The sequence below is a fragment of the Pistacia vera genome, unplaced genomic scaffold (assembly GCF_008641045.1).
Source record: "Pistacia vera cultivar Batoury unplaced genomic scaffold, PisVer_v2 Contig745, whole genome shotgun sequence".
Lineage (NCBI taxonomy): Eukaryota > Viridiplantae > Streptophyta > Magnoliopsida > Sapindales > Anacardiaceae > Pistacia > Pistacia vera.
In genome coordinates this window covers 419,357-436,130 of record NW_022196607.1, presented here as the reverse complement: position 1 = coordinate 436,130, position 16,774 = coordinate 419,357, and the positions used below count along the sequence as shown (strand labels likewise).

The following is a 16,774-nucleotide window of genomic DNA, read 5'->3' as shown; positions in this document are numbered from 1 at the left end:
AATCATAGAATGTTGCAAAAGTCAATATCTTCCACTGAAAATATAGAAAGTTGCAAAATCAATTTCCCTGGAAATTTCTGAGTACTGTGGTTCATTATGATGCTTGGAGAAGTTGAACCCTCCATAGTGAACGTATTATTCACTCTGGCAAGAAGTTGAAACCAGAAACAAAGTTGCAAAAAAAATTTATAGGAAACTTCAAATGAAATAATACAAATTAAGCACATTTTTCAAACGAAAAATAAATTGGCATCGTGATTCAATTGGTGTTTGACGCTGGCTCTTTAAGAAGCAGGACCGAAGCCGTAGCGGAAGCGGGAGTTTCTCACCCCATCTTGCATGCTTTGGGCCCATTTTCGGCCCAGAATTATTATTATTGGGTCCTCTTTTAGAGGAATGGACCTAGATTTGGAAAAAAAATTATTTAGACCCAGACATTAGTGTTATTAATTATTTGATTAAATAGACTATATTATACAATATTCATTATTAACTCTTTAATTATTTTAATTATTGTTATTTACTTAAATGATTGGCACAGTCGTTTTGACTGGAGCTTATGAAAGAAAAGATTGAGTAGAGTTTATAAGAGTAGAGCTTTTGTGAAAATTTTGTTAATTGTTTTTTAGGAAAATGTAAAAAAGCTATCTTATGTTAATTTACCAAGAAGGCTTTAATTTTCTAGAATAAATCAAGTTAAATTTATAAAATAAAGTAAGAAAATTTTGAAATTTCAACACTTTAAATAAGCTACAAAAAGCTTATAAAATTTGAGTTTCTCCTTATAAGTTGGAAAATAATTTATTTAAAATCCTATAAGAACTTTTGAAATATAATCAAACAGTCTTAAAAAATATATAATTACTCATATGCCCCTATTTTAAGAGTCAAATTAAAAACAACCTATCCCTAATTGTCTTCGCAATTATGACATTTGTTACAAAATTTGGACAATTTTGCCCTTCTCCTTCAATTCACTTCTTTACTTCTTTCTTTCTCCTCTTTTCTTCTTTTCTCTTCTATCTTCTCCTTAACGTCTTAGATTTATGTTTTTTGTATTTTTTTATATAGGTAGTGTGATATTATGTTCATATGCGTTTAATATAAGTGAAATATTGCATATTTAGGGGAAAAAGAAAAAGAAAATCTCACTTTCTATTATTTAAATAAAAAAAATCTGATTTTAAGAAAAATTATAGAAACTCGAGTTGCTTGAGTCTGGTGGCTCGAATCTAGTCACTCGAGTGGGGTATAAAGATATTAAACTCGCTTGAGAGAGACTATTTGATATATATTTGATATGAATTAATGATAGACATTTTACATAATAGATTATATGCAAAATTTCAATATGACCCATGTATCAAAAACATTAATTTATTATGCCCCACTTGAGTGACTGGACTCGAGTTTATTCAAATTTGCTCGGATTTTTTCATCATTTTTTTTTTTGGAAAAGTGAATTTTTAACTCAATTTGAAGTAACATGGTTCTTTTTTCATACACTAAACATATTTTCGACATTTCATGTACATTTTTAACTTTAAATTCTTTCAAAAAAATCAACCAAAAAACCAAAAATTCTATATTTCAATCTTGAATCAAAATCTTTTTTTTTTTTTTTCATGGAAATAATGATACACATGAGTGCGAAAGACAGGGGTAGAAGTGTTCAAAAATATTATGAGAGGTCTTGCTTAAAAAGCCATTTAGAAGTTGGATATTTAGAAGTTAGATTGAAACCCTAGAATGAGCAAAATTAATGGCTAGAGCAGATAGATATAGAAAATGTAATTCAAGAAAGTAAAAGTTGATGACGAACTGAGAATTTCAATTAAAGATATAATTTGAAATTTAAAAAAAAAAAATTAAAATTACCTCAATTGTTCTCACAGATCTTGCTTGTGTTTGTTTGGCTCTCCAGTGGATGGGAGAGACAAAATATGAGCTAAAATGGAGGGAAAATTAAAATTATGAATATTAGAGATTATATATTATGCGGTGGGGTGCACTATAAGTTTTGGTGTTATAGAATTTAAGGAAATTTTAGGGTCTTTTTATAAATAAAAAAGAATAAGGGGTTTAATGTTATTACTCATTCCTCATTTCTTCATTCTTTGTCACCTCTTTCTAATTATCTCATCTCAATCCTTGGACGAGGGACAAAATCAGAAATTAATTTTTGAGAGGGTTAACAAAATTTGTAAAATTGTTATTTATTTAATTATATTAGTAAAAAATTATTCTCTTTAGAAAACATTAGTGATCGATATTAACCAATTATATATAATGTATTTATACATGTATAAACCAAATATTTTGAAAATATGGAATGCTATGCATTTGACATCTCTTATGTTTGAAATAAATCATCCAATTATATATATATTTGTTTTTGAGCTATTGGGACTTAAAGCTTAATTGTTTGAGAATAACTTTATGACAGAATTATCTTTTTAAGTTTTATTGAAGACGTTAAGGTGTTTATATCAATAAATTTGAGATACATGGATAGTTTACGGATAAATAATGAGATATGAACTTATTTAATATAAAATATTAAATAATTGGAATTTAATTGATACATATATAATTCATGAAAGGGAAATTTCTCTTAAACTAGAAACCTAGAAAGAAAAATCTCACAAAGTTGATTGAAACAAAGAGAGTACATATAATATAAGTTAATAAAATATATAGCNTTGAGCTATTGGGACTTAAAGCTTATTTGTTTGAGAATAACTTTATGACAGAATTATCTTTTTAAGTTTTATTGAAGACCTTAAGGAGTTCATATCAATAAATTTGAGATACATGGATAGTTTACTGATAAAAAATGAGACATGAACTTATTTAATATAAAATATTAAATAATTGGAAGAATTTAATTGATGCATATATAATTCATGAAAGGGAAATTATTTTTAAACTAGAAACCTAGAAAGAAAAATCTCACAAAGTTGATTGAAACAAAGAGAGTACACATAATATAAGTTAATAAAATATAAAGCTCAGAAGAACTTCTTGATAATGGTTATATCATCTACCTCCTTGTTTGTCTATCGATAACAACCTGCTGATGATATTCATTTCATAACCCTACAATTAAAAAAAAAAAAAAATTAAAATAATAGTGCAAAAATGGTGGGAGATTTTACCTCATTATCAAAAAGAGAGGTAATTTAAATCTTTTTCCATCTTACCTTCTTGCCTGTTGAGCTTTAGAAGGATGCTCTTGGCTGATTTTAGTTCATTCACAACATCTCTTATATTCATTCGATCTTGTGGAGATTCCATTGAACATGCCACTCCAATCCTTACCATAATCTTGAAACATTCCTTTCTGATGTTGTTTCTTTTTTCCCTTAGCCTATGCTTTGTACCAAGCACCTCTTCTTCATCATTTAGAAGCAGATGATCCACAATGTCCATCACCCGGTCAGGCAAGGCCATTCTGGCAAAATTGTGAAGATTAAAGTCTCCTTCAAATATAGGGTCTATGGGTTTTTTCCTTGTTACCATCTCCAGCAACAAGATCCCATAACTATAGACATCCCCATTTGTTGACAACTCACTTCCTAGACCATACTCTGCAATTCACAATAATATTATATTAGGAAGTATATGACCTTTGACAAGTAATTAACTTTTCAAATTAAAAAAAGTTGTGGCTACCTGGGGCTGCATACCCTATTGTTCCTTTTACTCCAACAGAGCTGCTTTTATTTGGATTTGAGACTTCTAGGAGAAACCTTGCTAGACCAAAATCCCCAACATGAGCTGTCATGTTATCGTCTAGAAGAACATTGCCTGGCTTTAGATCGCAATGGAGGATTGGCTCATGGCAATGATGATGAAGATAATCTATCGCAGATGCCACATCAGTTGCAATGTTTATTCTTTGAAGAAGAGTAAGATTCTGAATTTCAGGTTGCTCTTCTTCTGTTTTTGGTGTAGGATGCAACCACTTCTCAAGACTCCCATTTGGCATGTACTCATAAACAAGAGCTTTAAAGTCATTGCCTTGAAAATCAATGCTTGAGCAAGAAGTTATGACTTTGACAAGATTTCTATGACGGATATTTCTCAATGCTTTACACTCCGCTAAGAAACTCTTGGAAGCTCCTTGACGTTGAAGATTAAGTACTTTAACTGCAACAATGGTTCCGTCTTGACTAAAGATTCCCTTATACACTGAACCAAAACTGCCCACACCAATCAATCTTGTTGAAGAAAACCCATCAGTTGCTTTAAGAAGCTTTTCATAAGACAAATTCAAAAGTTCTCTTATCAACGTAGATTCAAATTCAAAAGGTTGTTTTCGTCTTCTCTTTTTGAGCCAACAAAAAATGAAAAAAAACATCACGACCAAGCTTGAAAAAGTGCTTACGATTGGGATTAATATTTTGGACAGTTTAGAGATCTTTTCCTTCTTTGACTCATTGTTGACGCATTTCGGGAGATATAGTTCAGCTATACCCCCACAAAGTAGATTACTATTCCCGACAATTGATATCGCACTTGCATTTGCAAAAACTCCTTTTGATGGCACTTCACCCTCAAAATTATTAAAGGACAGGTTTAGATTCTCCAAAGAGAGAGTCTCTAAGAATTTCGGAATTTGACCAGACAAATTGTTATGAGAAAGATCAATGTCTCGAATACCTCTGAGAGAACTGAACGGTGAGGGTATAAATCCTTCAAAGAAATTGCCCTTGATATAAAGATATTCAAGACTAGAACAAAGACTAAGTTGATTTGGAATTTCACCAGATAAATTATTATCAGACACATCAAAAGTTGATAGAACTTTCAAGTTACTGATGTTTGGAGGTATAGATCCAATCAATTGGTTTCGGGCTAGATTCAGTGAAATTGACAAATATGTTATTTCAAAAATTTGTTTGGGTATGGTTCCACTAAGTTCATTTTGGGAAAGTTCCAACTGTTTTAATTGTTTCAATTTTCCTAGACTGTAAGGGATGACTCCAGATAATATGTTATTGCTCAACCAAAGGGCTTCGAGTTTAGATAGGTTTCCCAAGAGACAGAGGAATTTCACCTGAGAGTTTGTTGTAAGATAGATCTAAAAATTGAAGGTTGTGAAGCTTACCTAGTTCTTCGGGAATTGTGCCTGAAAATTGGTTAATCGAAATCTGGAAAGAAATTAAGTTAACCAGGTTGGTTATCCCCGAAGGAATGTTTCCATACAAACTATTATTATAAACACCAAAATGTTGGAGTGTAGTACTAGAGAGATTAGCTATGGAATGAGGCAAGGGTCCTCTGAATTGGTTTTGAAGTAGCATGATAACACGTAAATTGCTACAGTTGACCAAAGAACTTAAAAAACTCATCTCATCACCTTCTCCACTTCCTAACTTATTAGTGCCCACATGTAGAAATGCAAGATGTTGCAGGCCTCCAAAGTCAATTGACAATTTTCCAGAAAAATCGTTGTTGTTCAAATGAATATGTTCCAGTTCTGAAGCATTGGATAAAGATACTGGAATAGATCCACTAAACAAGTTATAGGAGATATGAAAAAATTTGAGACGAGGAAGAGCAAGGCCTAAATTTGGTGGAAGACTTCCATGGAATTGATTGAAAGGCAAAGAAAAATTAACAAGAAAGGAAAGATTGTATATAGAAGGAGGAATCGTACCAGATAGGTTGTTTTGACCAAGTCCAAGACCTGTTAAATTTTTCAATCGACCCAATGAATCTGGAATGTTTCCTCCAAAAGCGTTGACAGCTAAATCTAAAATTTCCAGGGAGCTAAGGTTCCCAATAAAATGTGGGATGCCTCCTGTCAAACTGTTACTGAATACAGATAATCTTTTCAAGTTTCTCAAGGAGACAAACTCCGATGGAAATTTCCCTACAAGATTGTTTATTCCTAGATTCAAGAATGTAAGCCTTGAGCAATGGGACATGTTGGCCGGAATTTCTCCCACCAAGGAGTTATTGCGCAGCTGTAAATCTTTTAACCTGAACAGACGACCAACTTCGGGAGGGATTTCACCTTGGAGACTATTGTTTGAGACATCAAACTTCTGTAGGAAGCTGAGGTTGCCAATGGATGGTGACAATGACCCAGACAAACCTCTTGAACGCAGTTCTAAGAAGGTGACTCTTCTATGCCTGCGACCGCAAGTAATCCCCTCCCAATCGCAAAAGTGTCGAGAATCATTCCAAGAGTTAAGAACACCTTGAGGATCAAGTATAATCTTTGACTTGAAGGCCTGCAAGGCAACACGATCTGTCTCGTTTTCAGCCAATTCAGAATTGACACAAGTTATCAATTGTATGACCGTGATGCAAAAGAAAAAAATGGATTGAAACTGAATCAATGTATTCATTTCTCAAAGCAAGATGGCTACTGATCTTTGATCTTGCCTTCCAGCATTTTTATATTAGCTAACTTCATTTCTCTGTCATAAATGGTGTGCTACACTAAGTGGGGTCAAGTCTCTTGCAGTCTTGGTTAAGTGGAGTCAAGTCTCTTACAGTCTTAGAAAGGAACAACCATTCAAGTAGAAATAGGATCCTCATCTTATGTTGCTGCATGACTCGTGTTTAGTAATTTAGAGTGTGGAAAAATCTCATTGCTAAATTGCCAATTATTAAAGTCATCAAATTTTGAAACGATCGTTTGAAGTTTTATTAAAATCATCAAAACTATCCTCCAAATAGATATTAATGAAATAACACGATACTAACCAAATAGATATTTTTTTATAAGGGACATGTAAATTTTTCTTCTTGTTTTTGATCTGTGAATAGCTTATTAAATTTATGGCTCAAAGAGCAATCTTGCTCCATTGAATCTTCTTGTAGTTTGTCTGTGTATCATTTTTATTTATTTCATCAACTTGAGGGCTAACAATTCTCTGCTTCATGTTATGGCTTCTTCTAATTGGACCATACAAATATTTAACCTTCAATTCAATTTTAAAAATTCCAAGGGTCTCCTGCAGTTGGTGTGCTACGCACTAGAAACTAATAATGCATAATCTTTTCTTTTCTCAATTTGAAGTAGAGTCAAGTCCCTTACCGTCTTAGTTAAGGTAGAAAAAGGTATCCACTATCCAGGACTAAGTGGAGTCAAGTCTCTTGCCGTCTTAGTGAAGTGGAGTCAAGTCTCGTACAGTCTTAGAAAGTTGCAACAACTTTTTCCTAGAAATTTCCTAAGAACATAAATTAAAAATTAAGAACACGTGGCATCCACAGCATTAGTAAAAAACAAACTTTCAAGTGGAAATAGGGTCCTCATCGTATGTGACTGCATAACAAATCTCGCAATTATTATTATTTTTTTCTTTTGAGCAAACTTTTAGAAAGCGAAGTGCATATTTTGACTGGATTGTTAAACGAAGTTCTATTTATTGTAATTTTACTTCAAAAGAAAAAATTCAGGTTCTCATTCTTCAAACAAGATAAGAATCACAAAAATTTAATACAAGGGATATATCTCTAAAATCATTTAAGTTGATAGAATGTAAGTTGTCAGGCAGATCATAGGAGAAAAGCTCTTTCACCCTGCTTTTCTAATGTCTCACATTCTGCTTATCTACTACTTCATGATGATCTTTTCTTCATAGCCCTGCAATTAGTAAAAAGGATTAAGAGCGTAAAATTAATTTAAAGAATATAGCAAAATTACGGGACACATTATGTAATTATCAGCAAGTGAGGTGATTTAAATCATTTGAATGTTAACTCCTTGCCTTAGGTTCCAGAAGGATGCTCCTGGCTGATACCAACTCATGGACGACATTCCTTATGTTCATTCGGTCTAGTGGTGACTCCGTCAAACATGCCACTCCAATCTTATCATAAAATTTGACTATTGTTACACAATTATTATTTTTTAAATTTTTTAAATTTTTTCTTACAACAACTTTCTCCAAGAAATTTCCAATGAACGTGAATTAAAAATTAAGAGCAGATTGTAAAACAATCTTAATAGCAATTTTATCAATTCCATGAATGGCAAAGAATCAACAATATAATCATATTTCTATGCTCTAAAATTGCATAATCTTAAATCCCAAAAATCTGAAACTTTGATGCATTTTCACTATTTATAAAACCAATAAAACATACATGAATCCATGTGTAATCTTTAAATGAAATTGTGAAAGAAGACACTATATATCTTTTCCTTTGTTCCCTTATTATCAATATCTTCTTTTGATGGATAAAGAAAAATATATGTAATGAATTAATTTGGAAGTAGAGAGAGAATAACTCTTTTATATGGCAGCTCAAAAACTTCGAAACTGTAGTTATTTAATTAATTGCAATAACTTCTTCATCAAAGGTAAATAACCATCATGCCTTTCAGTTAATTTAATTATTTCAAAACAACTATATGATAAAATTAATACATGGACCACCTTATGAGAAATATAAAATATTTCTAACACACATGGGATGTAGAGAACAACCTTTCGAGTGGAAATAGGGTCCTCAACTTATTTCCGGGAACTTTTTAGTATTGTGGTTCATTATGATGCTTGGAGAAGTTGAACTCTCCATAGTGAACGTATTATTCACCCTGGCAAGACGTAAACAAAAAGAAACCAGAAACAAATATGCAAAAACTTTTTACAAGAAACTTCGAATTAAAAAATACAGATTAAGCACACATTTCAAACCAAAAATAAATTGGCATCGTGATTTAATTGGTGCTTGACGCTGGCTCTTTAAGAAGGAGAATCTGTTGGATATTGTTTATACTTTGCATGGTCTTGACCCCTACATAAACACACGGTAAGTCTAATTAATAATTGGACTTGTGATTATTTTACTAATATTTGGACTTGGGTCAGGTTAGATTCAGATAGGCCCAAATGAGGTAAGGTTTTTCTATTATATATATAATAGTGAAAAACCTAGAGTTACAAAAAAGAAAATAGAGAGAGAGTGAGCTATCGTCAATTATTGATTTGTAATTGTTGTATAGTTCTAAAACTCAATAAAATCTCTATTCAAATGCTGGACATAGTTCCTTAATCGGAACGAATCAGGGTAAATCAAGTATCATTTATTTATTTTTCTGTTTATTTTATTGTTTGTGTTTGGCTTGTGTTTCAAGAGAATCAATGCTGCAGAGGAAGCGGGAGAACCACGGAGTCGGGGAGTTTCTTACCCCATCTCACATGCTTTCGACCAATTTTCCGCCCAGAATTATTAGTATTGGGTCTTCTTTTACAAGATCGGACCTAGATTAAGAATAAAATTTTATTTAGTCTGAGAATACACTCACTTGGCACAATTTGCTTCCTTGGTATTATAACATTAGACATTAGTGTTGTTAATTATTTGATTAAATATACTATATTATATAATATTCATTATTAAATTTTTAATTATTTTAATTAGTGTTATTTACTTAAATTATTGGTATGGTCTTTTTTATTATAGCTTATGAAAAAAGAGATTGAGTAGAGCTTATACGAATAGAGTTTTTGTCAAAATTTTGTTCAGGAAAATGTAAAAGAGCTATCTTACATTAATTTACCAAAAAGGATAGAAGAATTTGGAATTTACACTTTAGGTAAGTTAAAAAAAAGCTTATAAATTAGAGCTTCTCCTTATAAGCCGGAAAATAGTTTATTTAAAATCTTAAAAACACTTTTGAAATGCAATCAAACAATTTTAAAAAAGAAATAATTACTTATATGACCTTACATCTATTAAGTGGCAAAAGAGAAAATCGTATTAAAATTGTGTCACGGTGATGCAAAAGAGAAAAACAGATTGAAACTATATCAATGTATTCATTTCTCAAAGCAGAATGGCTACTGATCTTTGATCTTGCCTTCCAGTGTTTCTATATTAGCTAACTTCACCTCTCTGTCATAAATGGTGTGCTACACTATAATGCTAGTGAAACTCAACTTTATTGCAACTGTTTGGACCTGAAAAATGATTTGACTTCCAGGAAATAACTTTATTAAAGATATCTCAGTGGTGTCTAATGCTGAAGAAAATATGACCTGACATCAATCAAGCGGGCTTTAGCCATCTAAAATATAGTGTATTTATTTTCTATTCTTTAAAATCATTGGAAAATTTTAGACCAACAATTCATTTTAAATGTTATCAAGATCAAGAGCTAACAAAGTCTAACACTAAACTCATGGATCAATGAATTATAGCCATAGCACTATTAAATTTGGTTATTTGTATTTAAATTTGTTGGATTTTTTATCATTTGTGTGAAGAGTGACTTATTAATATGACTACTTTTATCAATATCCTCGCTGGTAATTTAAGAAAAACTATGAGTATATTAATTATAAATTTAGATTCTAAATTGGATCAAATGATAGAGAGCATTAAATTATTTGATTTTAACTATTAACTTTGAAAATTCCAATTTCCATAAAGTCTCTCATTATGAAATGGGCCAGTTTGGCCAGCTTTAATTCAGTCAGTTGTCCTTCTTTTTCTACTAAATCTTTGGTAACCTCATGTCGCTTTTTTTTTTTTTTTTTTGGTTTGCCTTGGTTAAATTTAAGTATCCTTATGCATTCATTTAGTTATTTTGTTCTCTTTTTTGTTTTGGGTGGTCTCCTACGTATTAAAAAATAATAGAATTTAACAATTGTTTAACTTGCAAGTATAAACAAGAGTTGAATTGAATCTCTTGAAGCAACCCGAAAACATGAACAGGTAATGGAATATCCATAACTTGTTTGATTCCATCTTCCATTTTAGGGTTTGAGAAAGAAAGAGATTTTTAATATATAGGTGCATTAAAAGAATAAATGCTCTTATGGTAATCAACACTTAAAATATATATATATATATCTTAAAAAATTGTTATTGGGGCTTAGAAAGAAAATTGGCAAGGCTAAAATATAACACTACTCATGTAATACTTAAAGTCTTAAACCATTTCCACGACAAAAAGTTAAAAATATATACGTTAAGCATATAAAGAAGCATAAATCCATAAAATATTCACTTTAATCTAGAAACATATTACATATAACAAGGATCATTTGTTGTATTCTCAACTTTTAGTTCAATCAAAGTGCAGTTTTGATGAGGATATTAATTTCATAGCCCTAGGATTAGTAAAAGGAATAGGCTAAAAATCATATAAATGAAAGAGCAAAAACTCCATAGAAATGAGACATTCTTTCCGATGTTGTTTATTGTTTCCTTCAGCCTATGGTTAGTAGCAGTCGTCTCTTCATCAACATTTGGAAGTACTGGATCCTCAATGTGCATCATCTGGTTAGGCAAAGCTACTTTAGCAAAGTTCACCTCCCTCAAACATAACATCTGTGGGCCTTTTCCTTATTATCATCTCCAATAACTGGATTCCGAAACTGTAGACATCCAACCATTTGTTGACACCTCATGACTTCTGAGACTATACTCCAATTCACAAGAATAACATTAGAAAATACATGATCTTTTTAACATTCCATTATACTGTTACTTCTTGTTTCCCTCGGCCTAACAGTAGCAACGATTTCTTCATGGTCATTTATAAGTATTGGATCCATAATGTTATATCGCTAATAAAAGAGTCTAGACTCAATTTATAAGACTTGGGTCTTTATAACTACAAAAATTTCTTGAATTTTTAAAAACAGCAAAAATTTCTCAACTATTATTAAAGGCTACTCTACCATTATTTTAACACCTAGAGTTCATAAATATTTATTTACTTAATTGACATCCTACAGTTATTGAACCTTTCTCTATCTATTATTTTGATAATCATCTAGGGGTTAGATCGACCTCCTAAGGTTTAATTAAATACAAGAATCTTCCTAAGTTTTTTAAAAATAACAAAACTCCTACTTTTGTTAACAAGCTGTTATTGAATCGTTTACCTATTATAAGTTTATAAATACTTACTAAAATTATATTCATGACATTTATTTTAACACCTAAAATATAGCGGTAAGAGAATTTTTGTTGTTAGTGCAAGTGAGAAAAAATTGTTAGTCAATTAAACTTGAGGGCTTATGTAATTAACCCATTATTTAGTCTGTGTCCACTCAAATGATTCAAACCAGCACAGAGAAGACTTTTCTATTTTGGTGGGGTGCATTTGAGAGAATGTTCTACTCACGAGGAAATTTCTCCTCATCTTTAGAAAACCTTGAATGAATTCAGTCACATCTGTTAAATTTCCCGGGTTTGCCACGTATCGAAGATGGAGCGTAGATTAAAAAAAAAAACAAAACCTAATAGCTACCATATCGTTTTGACTCAATTGGAATGAGATAAAGGAGGTCAAGACAAGGAGGGTTTGATGAAAATAAAGTGATATAGTTCTACTAGCTTTGATTTCTTATTTATCCTTTTATCCTCTTTCCCGTAATGTTAGTTAACATACCCACTTGTTAGACATAGCACATTCTAAATTGGTGCAGTTTGTTTAATGTATGCGTATAAGTTAGATGTATGGGATGTGTTTGAGATAGGAAGACTACCGAATGAAAGTTTTGATACCAATTGTTGCAACGCACTGGAAACACTTTAGCGTAGCGACTCCAATCCACGAACTAAACTCTCAAATCCACAAAGACACTTTTCACAAATGAACCATTAAGAAATTTTATTGATAAGTCATTGTTATTGCTTGTGGGATAACAAACATACTTATAATAAACTAATTCTAGCGCTACTAGAGCAAGAAATAAGCAAATCCTTATTCTATAGAACAAGGAATTATAAAATAAGAAACTAAAATTAACTAAAACAAACCTTCCTAATTTAACTAAATTCCTAAAATAACTAAACTTCCGAAACCAAATTAGAAAATCAAATAATAAACAGGAAATAAAATAAATTCCTAAGTTTAGAAAAATATGTCCTACATCACTAGCTTATTGTAATTCGTTGCCAAATGACTTGGAGTTGTCTGGTTTTCGTCCATTTCAGAATTGACAACACTGAGTGACAAATTATTGTATTCATTGCTGAAAATTAAAAAACAATTGTTTGATATTGCCTTTCTGGATTCTTTTTTCTTTATTGGGGTTTCTACTTGGTTGTCATACTCCACTCTCAAGTGCACTAGCTTGACCCATCGCCCACTGGGTCAAGTTAGTGCGCCTCTTGATTTGATTTTGAAACTCAAATGAAATTATGAAATAATTATAGAATCCTCCCGGGGATTTATCTTCCATTTTTTATTAATTTCATCAAACTTAATTCAAAGCTAACAGTTTCTCTGTTTCATGTGACGGCTGTTTGTTTTGATACGTTTCGCTTGCTTTAGTCTAAATGGACGTTCTGCAAAAGCTTCAAACAAGTTAAACTTTGTTCAAAAAACGTTTATGCCTCAATTCAATTTTGAAAATGCTCAGGTCCTTTGTGCTGCACAGAAGAAATTGATCAATTCCGTAGTTCTTTTGTCAAATTTAAGTGGAGTCTAGCCTCATTCCTTTTTATTTTCTGGTAAAGAACTGATAAGCATGAGTGTATAACATTAAATTTCCACAAATAATCATAGAAAGTTGCAAAAGTCAATATCTTCCACTGAAAGTATAGAAATTTGCAAAAACTAATTTCCTAGAAATTTCTGAGCATTGTGGTTCATTATGGTGTTTGGAGAAGTTGAACTCTCCATAGTCAACGTATTATTCACCCTGGCAAGATGTAAACAAAAAGAAACCAGAAATAAAGATGCAAAGACTTTTTACAGGAAACTTCAAATAAAAAAATAAACGAAAAATAAATTGGCGTCATGATTTAATTGGTGTTTGATGATAGCTCTTTAAGAAGGAGAATAGACGCCGCGGAGGATGCGGGAGAGCCGCGGAATTGGGAGTTTCTCACCACATCTAAAGTGCTTTGGGCCAATTTTCGGCCCAGAATTGTTATTATTCATTGGGTCCTCTTTTTAAAGAATTGGAGACAATTCGCTGCCTTCGGACCATAACGTTAGACATTAGTGTTATTAATCATTTGAATAAATAGACTATATTCTATAATATTCGTTATTAAATCTTTAATAATTTTAATCAGTGTTATTTACTTAAATTATTGGTATGGTATTTTTTATTAGAGCTTATAAAAAAAGAGATTGAGTAGAGCTTATGAGAGTATAATTTTGTGAAAATTTTGTTAACTGTTTTTTAGGAAAATGTAAAGGAGCTATCTTACGTTAATTTACCAAGAAGGCTTTAATACTCTAGAATAAATCAAGTTAAATTTATAAAATAAAGTTAGAAGAATTTGAAATTTCAACTCTTTAAATAAACTAAAAAAAAAAAAACTTATAAATTAGAGTTTCTCCTTAGAAGCACTTTTGAAATGCAATCAAACAGTCTTAAAAAAGAAATAATTACTTATATGACCGTATTTCAAGAGTAAAATTAAAAACAATCAATCTCTAATTGTCTTTGTAAGTAATACATTTGATACAAAATTTGGACAATTTTGCCCTTCTCTTTCAGTTCACTCCACTTCACTTCTTTCTTTCTCCTTTTTTCTTCTTTTCTTTTTTATCTTCTCCTTAATGTTTTAGATTTATGTTTTTTTGTATTGTTTGTATATAGTTAGGGTCATAATATGTTCATATGTGTTTAATATAAGTGAAATACTGCATATTTAGGGGAAAAAAAAAACCCATTTTCTAATATTTGAATCAGAGAATCTGATTTCTAGAAACATTATAGAAACTCGACTTGCTTGAGTCCGGCCGCTCGAGTGGAGTATCAAGATATTAAGCTTCCTTACTTAAGTGAGATTTTTTGATATTCTATATGGATGATATTGATATTCTACATAATAGATGATAAGTTGCATAACTTGAGTGTTTTTAGGGTTGTTTTGATGTTAGTTTAGTTATCTTCTCATTTATTTTCTTTGTTTTGATGTTAGTTTTTATTAAGTTTGAGATATGAATGGTTACCTATTGATTTGGATAGTTTTTTGTGTTTTTCAGGCTTCGATTGAGTAGATTGGAGCATTGGAATGAAATTGTGACATAAAGCTTGAAGAAGTTGAGATTACCTAACATTCTTGAAGGCCACGACCATACCTTGGTAGTTCACCATGGCCATGGTGGTGGAACAAAGATAAAACAAAGAGACCAGAAGGCACCACGGCCTAGGCTGTGGTGACTTGAATTTGGCCACGGCCAAGGTCGTGGCGGAAACTATTAAGGCATTTTTGCCAGTTTTTCTTTCCTTTTTCACTAAAGACTCTTTTAGGTATTTAAGTATAATTGAGATTAGTTGTCAACGGACGAATTTTGCATATTTTTTAGAGGAGAAGACGCATTCTTGGGGCTTGAAGACTGAAGATCAGATTTAAGAGTTTGATTTTTGTTCATTTTCAAGTCTAAATGTGTTTTATTTCTTCTCTATTTATTCTTTTGTTCTTAGGATGGAGTAAATTTCTTTCGTTAGGGGAGGATGAAACCCTAATTATGTTCTAAATGATTTTTATTCTTAATATTAGATTTATGTTTATGAATTTGTGCAAGAGTTTAGGTTTGATGCTTTATGAATGTTGAATTGATTCAATTACCTTGATGATGTTTCGAATAAAGAAGTTAGGGTTTATTGCTTAATTCATATTCATAATTGTTTTATGGGAATAACATTGCACAACATATTAATACTAGAAGTAATAGAATAGAGATTCTAGGATTAATTTGTGACCCACCTTATTCATAATCGAATAGGGCGAATTAGTCGTAAGGGATAGATGAATTATGCTTCTTAATTTCAGAGTAACCGAATAGGGATCTGTATTAAGTTGAATATCATGCCTAAATAATGATAATTAGCCTTAGAAGAATCCTACCAATTCATAACACAAACGGATATTAAGAGTAGTTGTCAAACAGAATTAGGGGGAAATCTGTATCCTAACTTCATCAATATTGCAAAGTTCTTCACATTATATATTTGTTTAATTTAGTTTTTTTTTTATTCCATTAGTTTTACACTCTAAAATTTCGTTTTCTCAAATAACGTGTAAGTAGTTTTAGGTAATTATAAATAATTGCTTTGATCTCCGTGGGACGATACTCAAACTCATCACTTTAGTACTTGAACACGACTAGTGCACTTGCTAAGGTTGATTTAGTCGCATCAATAGATGATATGAAAAATTTTAATATGACCCATGTATAAAATAATGTCCATTTGAGTGAGATTAATATCATTGTACCCCACTCAAATGACTCAAGTTTATTCAAATTTAATCGGGTTTTTTCATCGTTTTTCTGCAAAAGTAAATTTTCAATTCAATTTGAACAAACACAATTCTTTTTTGGTTTTTGTTATACACTAAATGTATTTTCGACATTTTATGTACCTGTTACACTAGCTTCTTTTAAAAAATCAACCAAAAAACCATAATATTATACCTTTCAATCTTAAATCAAAAAAAAAATTTTATAAATTTTTATTTTCACTTTCATGGAAGGAATGATATTCATGTGATTAAGCATGAAAGGTAGGGGTAGAAGTTTTAAAAAATACTTATTGTTTTAAATAAGCTCTTTTGGTTACTAAATAAACCCGACCAAACAGGCTTTAGTGTTCTCATATTATTACAATCCATACAACAATTTTTTTTCTCTGTTTGAAAGAAAAAGAAAAAGAAAAACCAAAATTGAAATTGGTTTTCTGATGAAAGTAATGCGAGTGCTTTATGTGGATCAAAGTGTCAGTCTAGAAAGTTAAGGGTTTAGTTTGTAAAAGTGCCAAAGTGATGTCGTTTCAAAGTAGTTAACTACTCTACTACTCTTGTATATAAAGCAATATGTAATCAG

The 16,774-nt window shown here is 31.2% G+C and overlaps 1 protein-coding gene across 1 annotated transcript; it reads right to left on the bottom strand.

The window, feature by feature from the left end:
- Positions 1-3,061: 3,061 nt before the first annotated feature.
- LOC116115534 (probable LRR receptor-like serine/threonine-protein kinase At3g47570) lies at positions 3,062-6,362 on the bottom strand. The gene is made up of 4 exons (XM_031401673.1): positions 5,114-6,362; positions 3,676-4,860; positions 3,204-3,590; positions 3,062-3,099 (listed from the first exon to the last, which is right to left on the bottom strand). Exons 1-4 carry the CDS (start codon positions 6,360-6,362, stop codon positions 3,092-3,094), a joined length of 2,829 nt encoding a protein of 942 aa, XP_031257533.1. The 3' UTR covers positions 3,062-3,091.
- Between the last annotated feature and the right edge of the window lie 10,412 nt (positions 6,363-16,774).

Coding starts and splice junctions, on each gene's coding strand:
- LOC116115534 (XM_031401673.1), bottom strand. CDS start 6,362: ATGAATACATTGATTCAGTTTCAATCCATTTTTTTCTTTTGCATCACG. Junction 4,861..5,113: donor CACAATTCCCGAAGAACTAG/GTAAGCTTCACA, acceptor CACTGAATCTAG/CCCGAAACCAATTGATTGGA. Junction 3,591..3,675: donor AATAGGGTATGCAGCCCCAG/GTAGCCACAACT, acceptor TGTGAATTGCAG/AGTATGGTCTAGGAAGTGAG.